This window comes from Somniosus microcephalus, chromosome 19 (assembly GCF_052327205.1).
Source record: "Somniosus microcephalus isolate GS21.2 chromosome 19, FLI_Smic_1.0, whole genome shotgun sequence".
NCBI classification, from domain to species: Eukaryota; Metazoa; Chordata; class Chondrichthyes; order Squaliformes; family Somniosidae; genus Somniosus; species Somniosus microcephalus.
Window position 1 is genome coordinate 25410928 of NC_141005.1, and position 15452 is coordinate 25426379.

General features: G+C 43.0%; 1 protein-coding gene across 9 annotated transcripts in view; it reads left to right on the forward strand.

Moving 5' to 3' along the window:
• Positions 1-15452, forward strand: part of smtnb (smoothelin b) — a 382571-nt gene that overhangs the window by 138370 nt on the left and 228749 nt on the right. For all 9 annotated transcript variants that reach the window (XM_085961407.1, XM_085961413.1, XM_085961405.1 and 6 more), the window contains exon 4: positions 14840-14918. In XM_085961407.1, the coding sequence (XP_085817533.1) occupies positions 14840-14918 (79 nt within the window). The remainder of the gene's footprint in view (positions 1-14839; positions 14919-15452) is intronic.

The window sequence follows — 15452 nt, forward strand, 5'->3', positions numbered from 1 at the left end:
TCCTTGTTACCTCCTCAAAAAATTCAATCAAGTTTGTCAGACACGACCTTCCCTTAACAAATCTGTGCTGACTATCCTTGATTAATCCGTGTCTTTCTACATGCGCCCACATGTGAAGGATGTGGAATGAAGAAAAAAGATAGACTACCTGCATGGTAGGGTTTTCTTTATTCTGTTAAGGATATGTAACATTCACACACCACAATCCCACCCATTCATCCCCACAAGCCCTGAAACCGTACACTTTTGAGGGTAGGGGGTTAATAGTAACTGGTTAGTGTCAGTTTAGATTTAGGATAAAATAAACTGTGCAGTGACATAAGTCTTGGGCTTTATACAAAGCAGTAGTGGGAAACCACATGTGGTACCATCTATTTGCAATGCCATGACTGTTTCATCTGTGTGCTTAGCAAGTGATTTCCCCAGAATCTATGAAAGTTTATTATCCAACTATATGGGGAGGATGCATATAATTTGAAGAATGAAGAAGACGCTTATCAGGTAGTTATTCTGCCTTGATCCTTGAGTTGTGCAAAGCCACTATATTTGTTCCATAATATGTTTGCCTGTTCCAGAAAGTTCAAAAAATATTCAGACATTTCACCTTTTTTGGTTTGAATTTGCCTGTTAACTATGGTTTCAAGAATGAAATTTATGATGTACTCTTTTTAGCAAAGTGATAAATCTGTTTCAGGGTAATTAAAACAGAATTTTTCTGAGCCCTGAGGGAATCTGCGGGGCAGAACTGGAACAATCCCAGTCCTCTGAAATGACAGGAAAAAGGTCAGTGTAGTCCTTTTTGTTGCTTGTTTCAGCGGGCCAATAATATCTGGCTGGCTGAAGAAACCCCCCTTGGCATTGTTACGGAAACGACGCAAGAAACGAGCTTTCTAAAAACATCTATCAGTGGAACAATGAATCTTTGGGCTGGTCACGGGTAATTACAAAAGCTTCAAGCTCAATTCATCACTTCTTTCCATTTGGAGTATTGTGGGAACTGGGAAAACAGTTTGGCATTGATTAAATATCTTAATATTTAGAAGAGGACCATTTAAGTTTGTCTTGTGTTGACACCTCATTGCATTTATTCTGATGTTTATTGTTTGCATGACATAGGACAATAAAAGAATTTCAGAATGTTTCAGACACAGCAGAAGCTTTAATGCTCCCTTTTTGGATTAAAGACACTTCTTGGAAGCCAATCCCTATTCGAGCCAAATCTTGAATTCTGCTAATTGTTTTCCCCTTCCAGATTTTCTCCCCTTCTCTCCTGAAGATAGTGACTTAAATAAGGTATAGTTCCACTGACGGCCACATGTGAGCATACATCGTGTTCAAGGAGGAATTCTGACAGCTGAGCACAAGCATTCCTGCCCCAGTCTCCATTTGTATGCACTTTCCAGCAGGAAATCACTGGATAACATGCAAGCTGACTTTCCTTTCAGATCGCCCCCATCCCTAGCCCATGGGCACTGAGGCCAATTGTAGAAGCTGAGATCAGCTATCTCAGCCTAGAGATCAAACATTCCTGATCTTATGACTTAGTGCACTAACTCCTTGATGTATCAAGGTAGCACACAGAAAGTAATAATTTTCCACAATTTTGTAATATAAAACTGGAGCCATATACAAAAGCAAGGAATGCTTGTAATAGTATTGTAAAGAACGGCTGACGAAAACAATTTCCTGAAATAATTCCTACAAGACTATAATTCATCATTTCGGATGAAGAATCTTGTCCGAAATGTTAGCCTTTGAGGCTGGCTCAATTACAGTATTGTTTTTATTTAAGATTTACAGCATTCCTATTTTTCTTTGTTTCTCAACAAGTTTATCCTCTCTCTTTTCATAAGTGTGTTGACTCTTTGCTGGGATACGATTTCACAAGTGCTGGAAGTGCCATTATTCATGTGTGAGCCTTGTTCATAAGTTAGGAATCACTAGACTGCCATCAAGACCAGCATCCTATGCCAATTTCCATTCTCTAACTCAGGGACACTGAGGCCAGTTGTCGTGTCCCTTCTATGTCCCAGCTAAATCAGCACAGAATAGAGATCACATATGACCTAGCTTGTACGGCTCAGCTATTTTCCATGTATTCTCTGCTATTTCACGAGGCATTGGGAGAGAAAGTTTTATTTTTATCTCAATTTATTTTACTTTTTGAATTTGCACAAATGCTACTGCTGTCGCCAAAGGGTATGAAGCTTCAAACAGCAAGATGAAGTATTCTAGCCCTCGACAGAAGTAGTAGTACCCCTTCATCCTTGGAGGTTTCTTGTGCGTTGCTCAGCCATACTGATCTGTAATCAGGACTATCACTGCTTTCCTCCAGCCTTTGAAAACTACTTATGTATAGCCAGAAGAAAAGATTTAACAGATGGTGATTTTTTTTTATTGTCCACATCTGTCAATAATTTTTAAAATGCATAAACTATGCTTCCAATGAGGAAAGTATGGTATCCTGCTGAGCTTTAATAGGGTAAAGTACATCTCGCGCCCGGCTTATACTGGCACACAGGGGTCTTATTGGCTCGTAGTCAGTTGCAGTCAGACTTCTGAATGTAATCTGCTTGTAGGTGATGAATAGGTTCCACTTTAAACCAGATCTACCTCTGACTCTTTCACACCAGTGCCAATTGAGATATAAACCAGAATAACCTGGCAACTTGCTGGATGCCAAATTGTAAATGCCATATCCTTGGCATCACCAGTAACATCCTTTCACATGCTGTTTTCAAATTAACTTATAAAAAATTTTGTTTGTGCAAATGGGTAAAGTGAGGTACTCCCACACAGCGAGAGGACAGAAATCAGAGGCATTGTCAGCCTCGAGCATGTTGTACACCTTGAAGCACTTGGCTGAAAAACCTACCATCCATCTTAGCTGGGAAATGTACCTAAAAGGATATGGTGGGAAAGGAACAAAAAAAACCACTAACAAGTATTTAGAAATAACCCTCATTCCTGCAATGATGCACCAAAATTATTTGGAAAGTGCATAAGTTTTAAGAACTAGTGAAAATTGGAGCTGTACCATCCAGAAGCACTACATTGTTTGCAAAATCAATGGAGGTGTTTAAAAGGAAGATTGATACTGACTTGGGAAGTAAGGATTTTAAGGAATATGGTGAAACCGCAAGAACATTAGGATTAAAGAGAGAGACATGCCGTGGCTAACAGCACGTGGATCTGGCTCAATGGGCCAAATGGCCTATTCCTGTTCCTATATTATGTTAAATTTATAGCTGTTTTATATTTAAAGTAATGCATTTTAACAATGATTTTAAGATAATTACAGATGAGCAAGGCCATTTGGCATATGCTAATCCATCCACCAAGATCCTAATTTTCTTGCACTGTAGTATCCAATTGTTTCCAAGATAATTCCACGCTAATCACTCTGTGAGGAGAAGGATTTCCTGATCTCTGTTCTAAAATTATCTTTTACTAGTTTGAACCTGTGTTCTCTCGTTCTGCTCCCGCATTTTAATTTCAACTAATATTCCAGGTTCACTTTTTCTATACTTGTAACAATCTTGTATGTCGCCTTTGAGATCACCTGTTGTCTCTTTTCCAGGCTGAAAAGCCCAAGTTTCTCCAGTCCTTCCACGAAACTTAGACGTTTGACACCAGGGATCACCCTCGCAGCTCTTCTCTGCATTGCGTTCAGCGCTTGAATGTCTCTCTTGTTTCTTAGTGGCATGAAGTTTCTGAATCCAAATCATTCATCTGGATATGATGTGATCGTGTAGTGATTATGTTTCTATACTAGTAATTCAGAGGCCTGGACTAACAATCCAGAGAATGTGAGTTCAAATCCTACCTTAGAAGTTTGAGAATTTGAATTCAGTTTAAAAAAAATTGGAAATAAAAAACCATCAGTGCTCCCTCCATCTGAAAGCTATTTTTTTTTTAAAGTACAAAAATTGTCTTAAACAAAGTATAAGTTGGTTAATATGCACTTAATTATATAGTTGCTATAATAAATTAAATGTTAAATACAGGTTGACTATCCCTTATCCGAAAACCTTGGGACCAGCTGTGTTTCGGTTTTCGGAAATTTTCGGATTACAGAAGGTATTATTTCAGACTGGGAAACTCCTAGCATTCTTTTCACAGGCAGGCTCTGGAAAGCGTCTCTGTAGCTTAGCAACAGCTTCAGAGACGCTTCCAAGCTACTGGGCCGAGTGTTTACAAGCTGTTGCTGAGCAACAGTGTTTGTGGTCAGATACGGCAGGCTCTGGAAAGCGTCTCTGTAGCTTAGCAACAGCTCCAGAGACGCTTCCAAGCGGGCCAAGTGTTTACAAGCTGTTGCTGAGCAACAGTGTTTGTTGTCAGATACGGAGATGAAAACCTTCGTATCTGACAACATTAGCGCTGGTCTATCCAGAAGTTTGGATAGAACGGCAGCATATCGGACGGGCCGCTGTAGCTATCGGACGGGCCGCTGTGTTGTTGGGTTCACTCTCCCGGTACCTCCTTCACACTGCCCGGCTCGGCCTGCAATCTCCTACCCAGGAGGGAACTCTGTGACCCTCTGCCCTGCTCACAGGGAAAGGCAGAGCTCCCTCAGTCACACTTAACATCGAGAGCGAAGGCCGGCGTGTCGACAATCTGCAGGAATTCTTGTTCTGGGCCCTGGAGGACCACTCCTGTCATGTTTTGCGCCACTCGGGTCATGTCGTGCGCACAACTTACGCTGAACGAAAAAACTTTTGGTTTTCAGAGGTTTTCGGTTTTCGGAAGTTCGGATAAAGGATAGTCTACCTGTATTATAAATATTTGTCAATTATAAGCACTATGTGCCATTTTGAAGTACTGTTAGTTTCCATCTCCTCCAATCATCCACTTTATTGCAATCACTTTAGCTCCAGTCATGGTGCCAGTATGTTCACGGTTTCTATTTTAATAAAATAATGTGTAATCTGATAGACTTGTTTGGTCACTTTTTATTTCTCCTTGAGGCGCTGAGTAATATTTCTAGACATGGCTCATGCTAAGACCAGATTTTACAAGCAACTGCAGTACTGTATTAACAGGATGCAAGTAAAAGACATAACTGCAGCGGTGGACTTGCGCATGGTGTGCTGGTAGTTGTACTGGATCTGTGCCACAACCACAGGGATCAAGGTGGATGTCTATGTAGAATCTTGCCCCTTCTGCACCTCACGGTGCTGACTTGTGCTATGCTGCAGTACTATGGGCATAGGATACTCTTCTGTACCTCACCCAAGAAGCCATTCTTCATGTATGACCATAGATAGTGATTGTCAGCTTGGGGGAGGGATTGGACACCATCATGGCCTTGCCCAATCCTGCTCTCGTGACATCCACACTCTAGCAAGAGTTACTGGAGCAATATGATGTGCTAACCCTGGCTGACTGGTTTACTGTTTCCTAGTCCAAAGGCACTGAGGCCAATTGTAGCACTCCCATTGCCACCTCAGCTGAGATCTGCTAATTTAACTGTACTAATGAAATGTCTGGGCTGTTCTGTCTTTTCCGCTTCACAGTTGAGACAGATGAGTGTTCCAGGCACTTTGCCTCTTAGTTAACTTAGTTAATTTTCATCTTTTCTCAGTCTGCTAGGTATGCTTATTGTTTTTGTGAATGAAGAATGTGGATAATAAGGAAGTCACAATATTTAACACAGACTGGAAATCATACCTGAGATCTTCTTGGTTTGTGTGGCTTAGCTCCATACCGGGGAGTACATTTAAACATTGAGCTATGGACCTTCTAACCACTGCACAATTTCCCAGGTTTTGTTGTGGACTTTGCTGGTATTAGTACTCATTTTGTACTGATGATTACAGATTTGTAGAGTCCTCATCATTAGCTGCAAGAATTATACATCTTAAGCCCCTGTCATATTTTTGCAAGTAATTTTCTTTATGTTGCCAAAATGCTGGTTTTGGAAAATCCTGTTAAAGCCGTGGATAAAGTGTATATGAAATATATTTAGGGAAAGGAAGAAAAACAGGCATTCTACTACTCTGAGTGCTTAGGCCCACTAATTTCACTGTGCTATTGTAGCATTATCTCCTCTCCATGGATGCAGTCTCTTTTGCTAAATTTTACCAAAACATATAAAGACACACGGTGGTGATGTGAATTGGAAAGCCCTGTCCCATTCTACTAACTGTACTAATGAAATGTCTGGGCTGTTCTGACTTTTCCGCTGCACAGTTGAGACAGATGAGTGTTCCAGGCACTTTGCCTCTTAGTTAACTTAGTTAATTTCCATCTTTTCTCAGTCTTCTAGGTATGCTTATTGTTTTTGTGAATGAAGAATGTGGATAATGAGGAAGTCACAACATTAGTATCTCTTGGCAAAAAATAGTTGCTGCAGTACCAGTGGTGACACAGCGGCAGTGAAGGGTACAGAAGTTTAACCTTCCACCCCACTACCACTCAACTAAAAACGGTACTGGCTGCCTACTGACTTGGCTCCAGGATACGTGGCCTAAGGAGACTGGAGAGAAAAAATTTGCTATTGAACAACATCTGTTTTCTTGTTAAAGGAACTTAAATACGGATGATATCAACTGGGAGTTCCTATGTCTGATAACATGAGAGCTGAATTCACGCACTGTTGAAATATAATACACCAAAAGCTGCCCCTTAGTTAATGATTGCATAACATTATTTCAGCTCTCTAATTCTTATTTTTATAATAAAGTGCAAGTGATTCAGTAATTTTACTGGTTCCCTTGTTGCTGAGTCTGTTAGATTTATACTGTGGGATCAGGCAATAATGGGGCGAATTGTGCATGCAGTTATTTTAAAAAGAGAACTTGAAAATATGTAGTGTCTTTCACATCTTCAGGATGTCCCAAAGCGCTTTACAGCCAATGAAGTACTTTTGAAATAAAAACAGAAAAGGTTGGAAATACTTAGCAGGTCAGGCTGCATCTGTAGAGAGAGAAACAGAATTAACGTTTCAGGTCAATGACCCTTAAAGTTTAGTCACTTCTGTAATGTAGGAAACATGGCAGCCAATTTAGGCACAGCAACCACCCAGCAATGAAATAAATGACCAGATAATCTGTTTTAGGTAACAACAGAAAATGCTGGAAGCACTCAGCAGGCCAGGCAGCATCTGTGGAGAGAGAATCATCTGACGAAGGGTCCCAGACCTGAAACGTTAACTCTGTTTCTCTCCACGGATGTTGCCTGGCCTAGTGAGTGTTTCCAGCATTTTCTGTTGTTATTTCAGATTTCCAGCATCTGCAGTATTTTGCTGTTGAATCTGTTTTAGGTGTTTGTTGAGGGAAAGATGTTGGCTAGGACACCAGGAGAATTCCTCTGCTCATCTTCACAATAGTGCGTCCACCTGAGAGAGCTGACAGAGATAGGGAGTGTAGTGTCCGTGTGTTGATAAAGACACTGAAGACAGGAGTTGGTTCATAGGTGTTTACTAAGCAAAGTCTGGGGGGGTTCTAACGGATATACACAATATACAGGCTTATATAGCCCGAGTGGCCATTACCGGCATTACAGCACACCTGGGGCTCTTAAAGGCACATACACTACAATTCCTCCCCTTTTAGCTAACCAGTACATCATATTTTAAGTAATTATTAATTACATGTTATAAGAAAAATAATATACACATTGCTGTAGTTAATTAATTATAAGTCAGTCTCTCAGGAGGCTTCCTGACTCGGTCCGGATAACGCCTCGGGGGTGTAGTAGTTTCTGGTGGTGTAGTAGGTTCTTTTGGCAAGGCTGATTCGGCTTGAATGCCAGTGTCGGGTTCATCGGGTTCCAGTATCACCGGATCGGAGGTAGATATGGGTATCTCTACTTCAACGTTAGACGTATAGAGTTGTGGTGTAGGTTGTCCCTTGTCGGATGACTTTATGATTTGGTCAGCATGGCGCCTTATTATGCTTTCTCCGATGTCCACGGTATACATCAGTGGTCCTAGTCGTGTGCAGATAGTTCCAGGCTGCCATTTCTCGGTACGGTAGTCCCGGGCCAAAACTTGTTGACCTATCTGGAAGGTTCTAGTTGGCCTTTCATTCATGCCTTGAAACTGCCGGTTCTCCATGTCTCTTCTGATGTTGGGCTTGACCAAATCCAGCCGGCATCTTAGGTTTCTATTGAAGAACATCATGGCGGGAGTTTGGTTGGTAACCATATGTGTTGCATTCCTGTATGCGAATAAGAAGCTATCCACCTTGTGCTGAAGTTTTATGTCTTCATTACCCATGGCCTTTATGGCCTTCTTGAAGGTCTGGACAAACCTTTCAGCCAATCCATTGGTGGCGGGATGGTATGGGGCGGACGTGTAGTGCTTAACCTCATTGTTTTTAAGAACTTTCTGAATTCTTCGGACACAAATTGCGGTCCATTATCAGAACATATCTGTTCCGGCAGCCCATTCCTGGCAAATATGGTCCTTAATACTGTGATGGTTTTTTCCGTGGTGGTGGAGGACATCTTTATTACCTCCGGCCACTTGGAGTGTGCATCAACCGCGATTAAGAACATTGAGTCCATAAATGGACCAGCAAATTCCATGTGCACCCTTTGCCAGGGAGATGAGGGCCACTCCCATGGATGTAGAGGGGCTTGTGGTGGAGCGTTTTGGACCTTCTGGCATCCTAGGCAGCTCTTGGTCATTTCTTCGATGTCTCCATCGATACCTGGCCACCATACAAACGCCCTAGCTAGGTTCTTCATTTTCATTCCACCCAGATGCCCCTCGTGAAGCTCCTTTAGCACTTTATCCTGGAGTTTGGGTGGAATCACCACTCTGGATCCACACATCAAGGTTCCTCGGCACACTGACAGCTGTTCTCTTCTTTGCGAGAATGCTGGCAACAGTGGTTCGCCATGTGCTGGCCATCCCTTCACTGTTAAATCGTAGACCCGTGAGAGAGTCGGGTCATTTCTCGTCTCCCTTTCAATGGCAGAATTTGTTACTGGTAGACATTCCACTATGGTAGAGTGGAACATCTCTACTGGGTCTACTGTAGGTGTCTCTTCTACCGTTGGCAACGGTAGGCGCGATAAACCGTCAGCATTCCCATGCTCTTTTGATCCTTTGTATTCTATGTTGTATTGGTGTGCCCCTAGAAAAAGGGACCACCTCTGTAGCCTTTGCACTGTCATAATGGGAACACCCTTTTTAGGGTTGAATATGGAGATGAGGGGTTGATGGTCAGTCAACAAGGTACATTTTTGTCCGTGTAGGTAATGGTTGAATTTCTTCACTCCCCATACCAGGCTGAGTGCTTCCCTGTCGATTTGGGCATAGTTACGCTCAGCTGAGTTTAATGAGCGTGACGCAAAAGCTATCGGCCGTTCTGAGCCATCAGGGAATTTATGGGATAATACTGCTCCTATGCCGTAAGGGGATGCATCGCACGCCAGTCTGATTGGCAGTGATGGGTTGTAATGAGCCAAAACTACTTCGGATGTGATTAAGTCTTTGCATTTATGGAAGGCACGTTCACAGTCTTCGTTCCATTTCCAAATCACTCCTGTTTGTAGAAGTTCATTAAGAGGGTGTAGAAGAGTTGATAAGTTCGGTAAAAATTTATGATAGTAATTTATTAATCCCAGGAACGACCTTAATTGTGAAACATTTTCAGGTGCTGGGGCTTTTATGACCGCTTCAATTTTTTCAGGTGACTTATGCAACCCTTCCTTATTAATTATGTGGCCACAATATGATATCTGATTTTGGAAAAATTCGCACTTGGGGCGATTTGCTCGTAGGCCCCGTTCTTTCAGCCTAGTGAGCACCTGCTCCAAATTGGCAAGGTGCTCGTTGTCGTTTTCTCCTGTTACAAGGATGTCGTCTAGGTAGCATTGAGTCCCCGGAATCCCTTGCAGGACTTGCTCCATAGCTCTTTGCCAGATAGCTGGAGCTGATGCTACTCCAAAAACCAGTCGATTGTACTGGTACAGGCCTTTGTGTGTGTTTATCGTGAGATACTTTTTAGAGGCCTCCTCAACCTCCATCTGTAGATATGCCTGTGCCAAGTCAATTTTGGTGAAACGTTTCCCTCCGGATAGTGAGGCGAAAATATCTTCTATTCTTGGAAGAGGATACTGTACTGTGTGAAGGACCGGGTTTACAGTCACCTTGAAGTCTCCACAGATGCGAATTTTTCTCTGTTCCTCAGATTTATCATTATTCAATGCTTTTTTCATGACTGGAACGATGGGTGTTGCCCACTCGCTCCAAGCTATTTTGGATACTACGCCTGCCTTTTCCAAATTCTCCAGTTCTGCCTCGACTGCTGGACAAATTGCGTATGGCACCGGTCTTGCCTTAAAAAATTTGGGAATTGCTGCTGCATCTTCCACTTTTATTGAGGCGGTGATGCCTTTCAAGGTTCCCAGTTTCTCTTGAAACACTTCTTTGGCGTTGGCCAAGATGTCTTTTAATCGTTCAGGTATGATGTCATCATTGTTTTTTTTCTTACTGGTCACCGTCAGTGCCTGAATGGAGTGCCAGTCTAAACGTATCTTTCTGATCCATTCACGTCCCAATAACGGTGGACCACCATCTTGTAGAATGTATAAATACAACTTTTGTATTTCTTTGCCGTTGTATACAACAGGCACCCTTATTTTTCCTTTGGGGTATACTTTCTGCCCCGTATATGTTTTTAAGATAATGGATGTGTCTTTTAGAGGTATATGCGAAAATAGCCTCTCGTAATCCCGTCGATTTATTACGGTTAGAGCTGATCCTGTATCTAGCTCCATTTTAACTGGGGACCCTGCTATCGTGAGGGTAACCCAAATGGTTTGGTAATCATCTTTGGCAAGTACATTATGTAATTTGAGACAGCTTAGTCTCTTGTTTTTGGAGTCGCTATCGCTCTTCTGGTCTTTGGAGCTACTGTCCGTCATCATTTGTACCTTCCTGTACTTTTCTTTATTGATTTTTTTTTCTGTCTGTGGATTTATTTTGTCCAGATCGGCATACCCGTGCAATGTGTCCAATCTTTCTGCATTGCCTGCATGCTTTGTCCTTGAACCAGCAGTCCCTCTGGTTATGGGTGGATCTGCCGCAGCGATAACATCTTTCGAAACCCTGTGTCATTTCATGGGTGCCGAAGTCCTGTGTCTTTTGTTGTATCTCTGCAGCTCCTCTTGCTGCTGCTTTGTATGATACAGCCATACTGAAAGCTTTGTCCAATGTTAAATCTTTTTCAGAAAGCAGCCTTTTTTGTGTTCCTTCACTTAGGAGTCCGCAAACGAATTTGTCTCGAAGATAATCTGCTAGTCCTGCCCCGAATTGGCAGTACTTTGATAGCTTTCTTAATTCGGTTAGGTAATCAGCGTTACTTTAATTCTTGTGTTGATTTCTCTTGAAGAATTTGAATCGTTCCGCTATCAGCAGCGGTGTTGGGTTTAAGTGCTCCTGCAGGGTATCAACAATTTCTTTAAAATTCTTGCCCTTTGGTTTGGCTGGAGTGATTAAATTTCGTAACAGCCCGTATGTCTTTGCGCCCATTAGGTTCAGCAGTACTGAAGCTTTTTTTTTCATCTTCTATTCCATTTGCAGTGCAATATACCTCTACTCTTTCCACGTATGTGGTCCAATCTTCTATTTCGCTATCAAAAGCATCAATATTGCCAGACTTAGGCATTTCAGAAAAGATATGGCGCTTCCCGCGCTTTTTTTTCTTTTCTGTAGCAAAGATATGGCGCTTCCCGCGCTTTCCCGCCGCTGCTGCCGATGACAACGCTGTTTCCCGCGGTTTCCGTTCTTTTTTTTTCTTTTTTCTTTATTTACAGTTGGAGACTCGTTCCCGCCGGACTTTCTCACAGGTCTGAAAGCTGACCTGCTTGCCGCACCGGCCGTCTCCTGAGTGTTCCCTCCCAGTCCGTTATTGCTTGCCTCCGATTTCGCTGCCTGTCTCAGCTGTAGAGCCAGCCGCTGGAGCCCCAGCCTGACGCCCAGGAAGGATTAGCGCAGTACCTGCCACCAGCTTGGCCAGCTGGTGAAACCACAGCTTCTCTCACTTTCTTGAGTCTTCTGGACGCCCGAGGAATTGATGTCCTTGAGGTGCTGCCGAATTGCAGGTAAGTCCGTTTCCACTTCGTCGCCACTGTAGTGTCCGTGTGTTGATAAAGACACTGAAGACAGGAGTTGGTTCATAGGTGTTTACTAAGCAAAGTCTGGGGGGGGTTCTAACGGATATACACAATATATAGGCTTATATAGCCCGAGTGGCCATTACCGGCATTGCAGCACACCTGGGGCTCTTAAAGGCACATACACTACAGGGAGGGGCTGGGCTATGAAGGGAATTTAAACATGAGGATGAGAACCAATTTAGGTCAGCAAGGACATTGTAAATGGCTCATACTACTCATCATTGTCCCCCTTACTTTCAAAACAGCTCATCGCCCCCTCAAAAACCTTGAACTCTCTATCGTTGCACTACCCCATCTCCAATCTTCCTTTTCTGTCCAAAATCCTTGAATGTGTTGTTGTCTCCCAGATTCATGACCATCTCTTCTGCAACTACATGCATGAATCCTTCCATTTTCCATCCCACCAACAGCATCGAAACGGCTCTAACCAAAGTCACAAACAAAGTAGACCACACCATCCACCTTTGATGGATGCCACTTCTCTGTTGCCATGGGGGGCAGAATTGCCCTTGCTTGGTTCAAATCTAAACTATCTGATTGTAGCCAGAATATAATTACCATTGGCTTCTCTTCTTACCCTTCACTGTCACCTTGAAAGTCCCCCAAAGATCCATCCTTTGGCTCCCTGCTCTTCCTCAACTACATGCTGTTGCATGGATCAGTTTCAATGGGGGAATTTTAACCCCAAAAAAGGGGGTTTGGGTCGGGTGGGAGGTTAAATTCTTAGAAATCTGAATCCCGACTCCCAACCCGCCCACTTCCGTGGGAGGCTGCGTGCATCATTTTGAAGCAATTTAACTCTGGGCGGCTGGTTTACCTGGGCCTCGGGAAACTCGGCAGCTAAAGGAAGGCGAACACTACTGGATCCAGGAAGTAAGTACCTTTCCACTTACCTGCTGGATCCAGCGTACCTGCCTCGCCAACCGCCTGCGATCGGACACACCCTCACACCGTTCCGATCTGCACCCCCAACCTCCCCTACAAGGAACTCTCCCTCTAAGCTGTGCAGCCCGGGACTGGCTTTTTCAGTGTTAAATTTCATGCCTGCGCGAAACTGTGAATGGGCCGCACACCCTCAAAAAATTAGGGGGGACATTGTCCACGAGGCCTTCGAACTCGCCCCCCACCCACCCCTGGCTGCTGATCTTACCCCCTGGGCCTCCGACCTCACCCCGAGGCCTCCGATCTGTTTCCCCCCCCCCCCCTCCAAATGAGCCTCCGATCTTCCATCCGGCCTTTGGACTTCCCCTCCGGCCTTCCGATCTCCGATCCCTGGCCCCCAACACCCTCCCTCCCCCGGCCTCCAATCCCTTCCTCCCACCTCCCACCTCTCTGCTCCCCGGCTGCAGCCTGGTGCCGCAGGCCTACCCATCTGACAGCCAGCCAGCTTAAAATTGATCGCTTGGACTGAGATTTTAGACACCCCTTGTAATATCTCCCTCTTTAGTTCAGCATGTATTTAATTTCCTTATGCTTGTGTGAAGCGCCGTGGAACATTTTTCTACATTAGTGGTTCTGTATAAATGTGAGATACTGTTGTTAATGACTATGATAAATCATTGGCATTACTGAGATATGTTGGGTGGGGGGCTGCTCTTGGGTGAATTGGGACCTTATATGCACATGAGTAGCTGTGGCCCTAAAATAGTTAGTATCACATTTCTAATGCACATTGACTTCCTTCTATTATCTCTAAGGGTTACCATGACACTATGGTCTACTGCTCTGCACATCTGGCCAGTAGCAACTGAAGACAATTGCTTTCCCACTCCTGCTCCCATGTGTTAAGCACGCACCCTTATCAATACAGCCCAATCTAATTTGAATCAGTTCTAAAATTTAAAATATTCTGTTTCTTGCCTCTTGGGAAGCCTATAATTTACAGCCATGAGTAGCTATAAGTCACAAGGATTTCTGTTTATTGACAGGTGCTAACAGTTGAAGTTTGACTCTGCTAAATAACAGCCCTTCTCCAGGTCTTTCATCATCTTGCAACCAAGGTCAGGACGTGTGATACAGCCATATATTAATGCTCATTCAGGAAGACACTTGAGTCATTGACTTGAATGATACCAATGGGATTTCCACTGATTCAGTGGGGAACTGAGAAATGGGAAGTGACGCCTCGTCTGGAATAGATCTGGAATAGCTTAAACTACAACAGGAAGGCATATAGTGGCGCAAAAAGCTTGTAATATGAACTGTTTAGATCTCAGCAATAATCATTAAAGCTCTGATTTTAAATTCAGATATATTGAACTCAAAAACCTGTTTTTTTTAAATTCTTGAACTTGAATCTAAACTTTGTTTTTGCAACTATGGAGCTGGTGCTTGACATGCGCGGCATTAAACAAAGGCAGTTGCTAAAGAGAGATAAAGAAAACAAACACTAAATTGCCATTAACACACAGATTAAGCTGGGTCATTTTGTTGGAGCAACAGTATGGGGAATAGTAGGACAGAGTACAGAATCCCTCACTCCATTTGAATTACCAATTGCACATGTAATGGGGAAGGTTAGTCAATGGTGATACAAGCAGGAAGCTGGTTAAATGGTCCTGTAAAACCCAAAGCCGTCAGTTGGATTTCATCCATTTATAAAGAATTGTTTGAAGTGTTGTTTAGAAAGTTTTCTTTGCATTATTAGCTTCATGTTTTTCAATTCAATTTAGTGAATTTGATGATGATTTTTGTGTTTCGACAGCTCCGAAATGCAGGTGAATATGAGGAGCGTAAACTGATTAGAGCTGCTATACGCAAGCTCCGCGAACAGGAGATTGAAGGTGGGTTAATCTGTGTACTTCATGCACAAGTTCATTCAAATGATTTCTTAATTAATATAGTACTTCTGCAGATTTGCTGTCTTTGAGTAGCAAGTGATATTGACTGTAGCTACATTTTGCTTTGAATTTTTTTTCCCTGTGAAAGTGTTATCACCCACACTAGAAAATCTAAGTTTAAAGGATAAGAAGGTTGGTAAAAAATTGAAATCAAGGGAATGATCCAGTAGCTATTTTGGTCAGTTCTTGAGCACAAGTCTACTCCAGCACAGCTGCTTTAAAACAAATGTCAAGTTTAAATTCCAGATCTGACTGAGATTTCAAATTGTACCTGCACTTTTCCAGAGGGGTTACCAGACAGCAGTCAGGAACTCTGGCTGATTGTTTTCCCCACCCTATGAGAGGAGTGCTAAGGACAACTTTAGCGCCTAGCTGAGATTAGCTGGCTCAATACAGACCAGTAATCAAAATCAGGAGCTTTATAGTCTGTACAGTTTAGCACCTATCACAGCCAACAAAGTACTTTTGAAGTGTAGT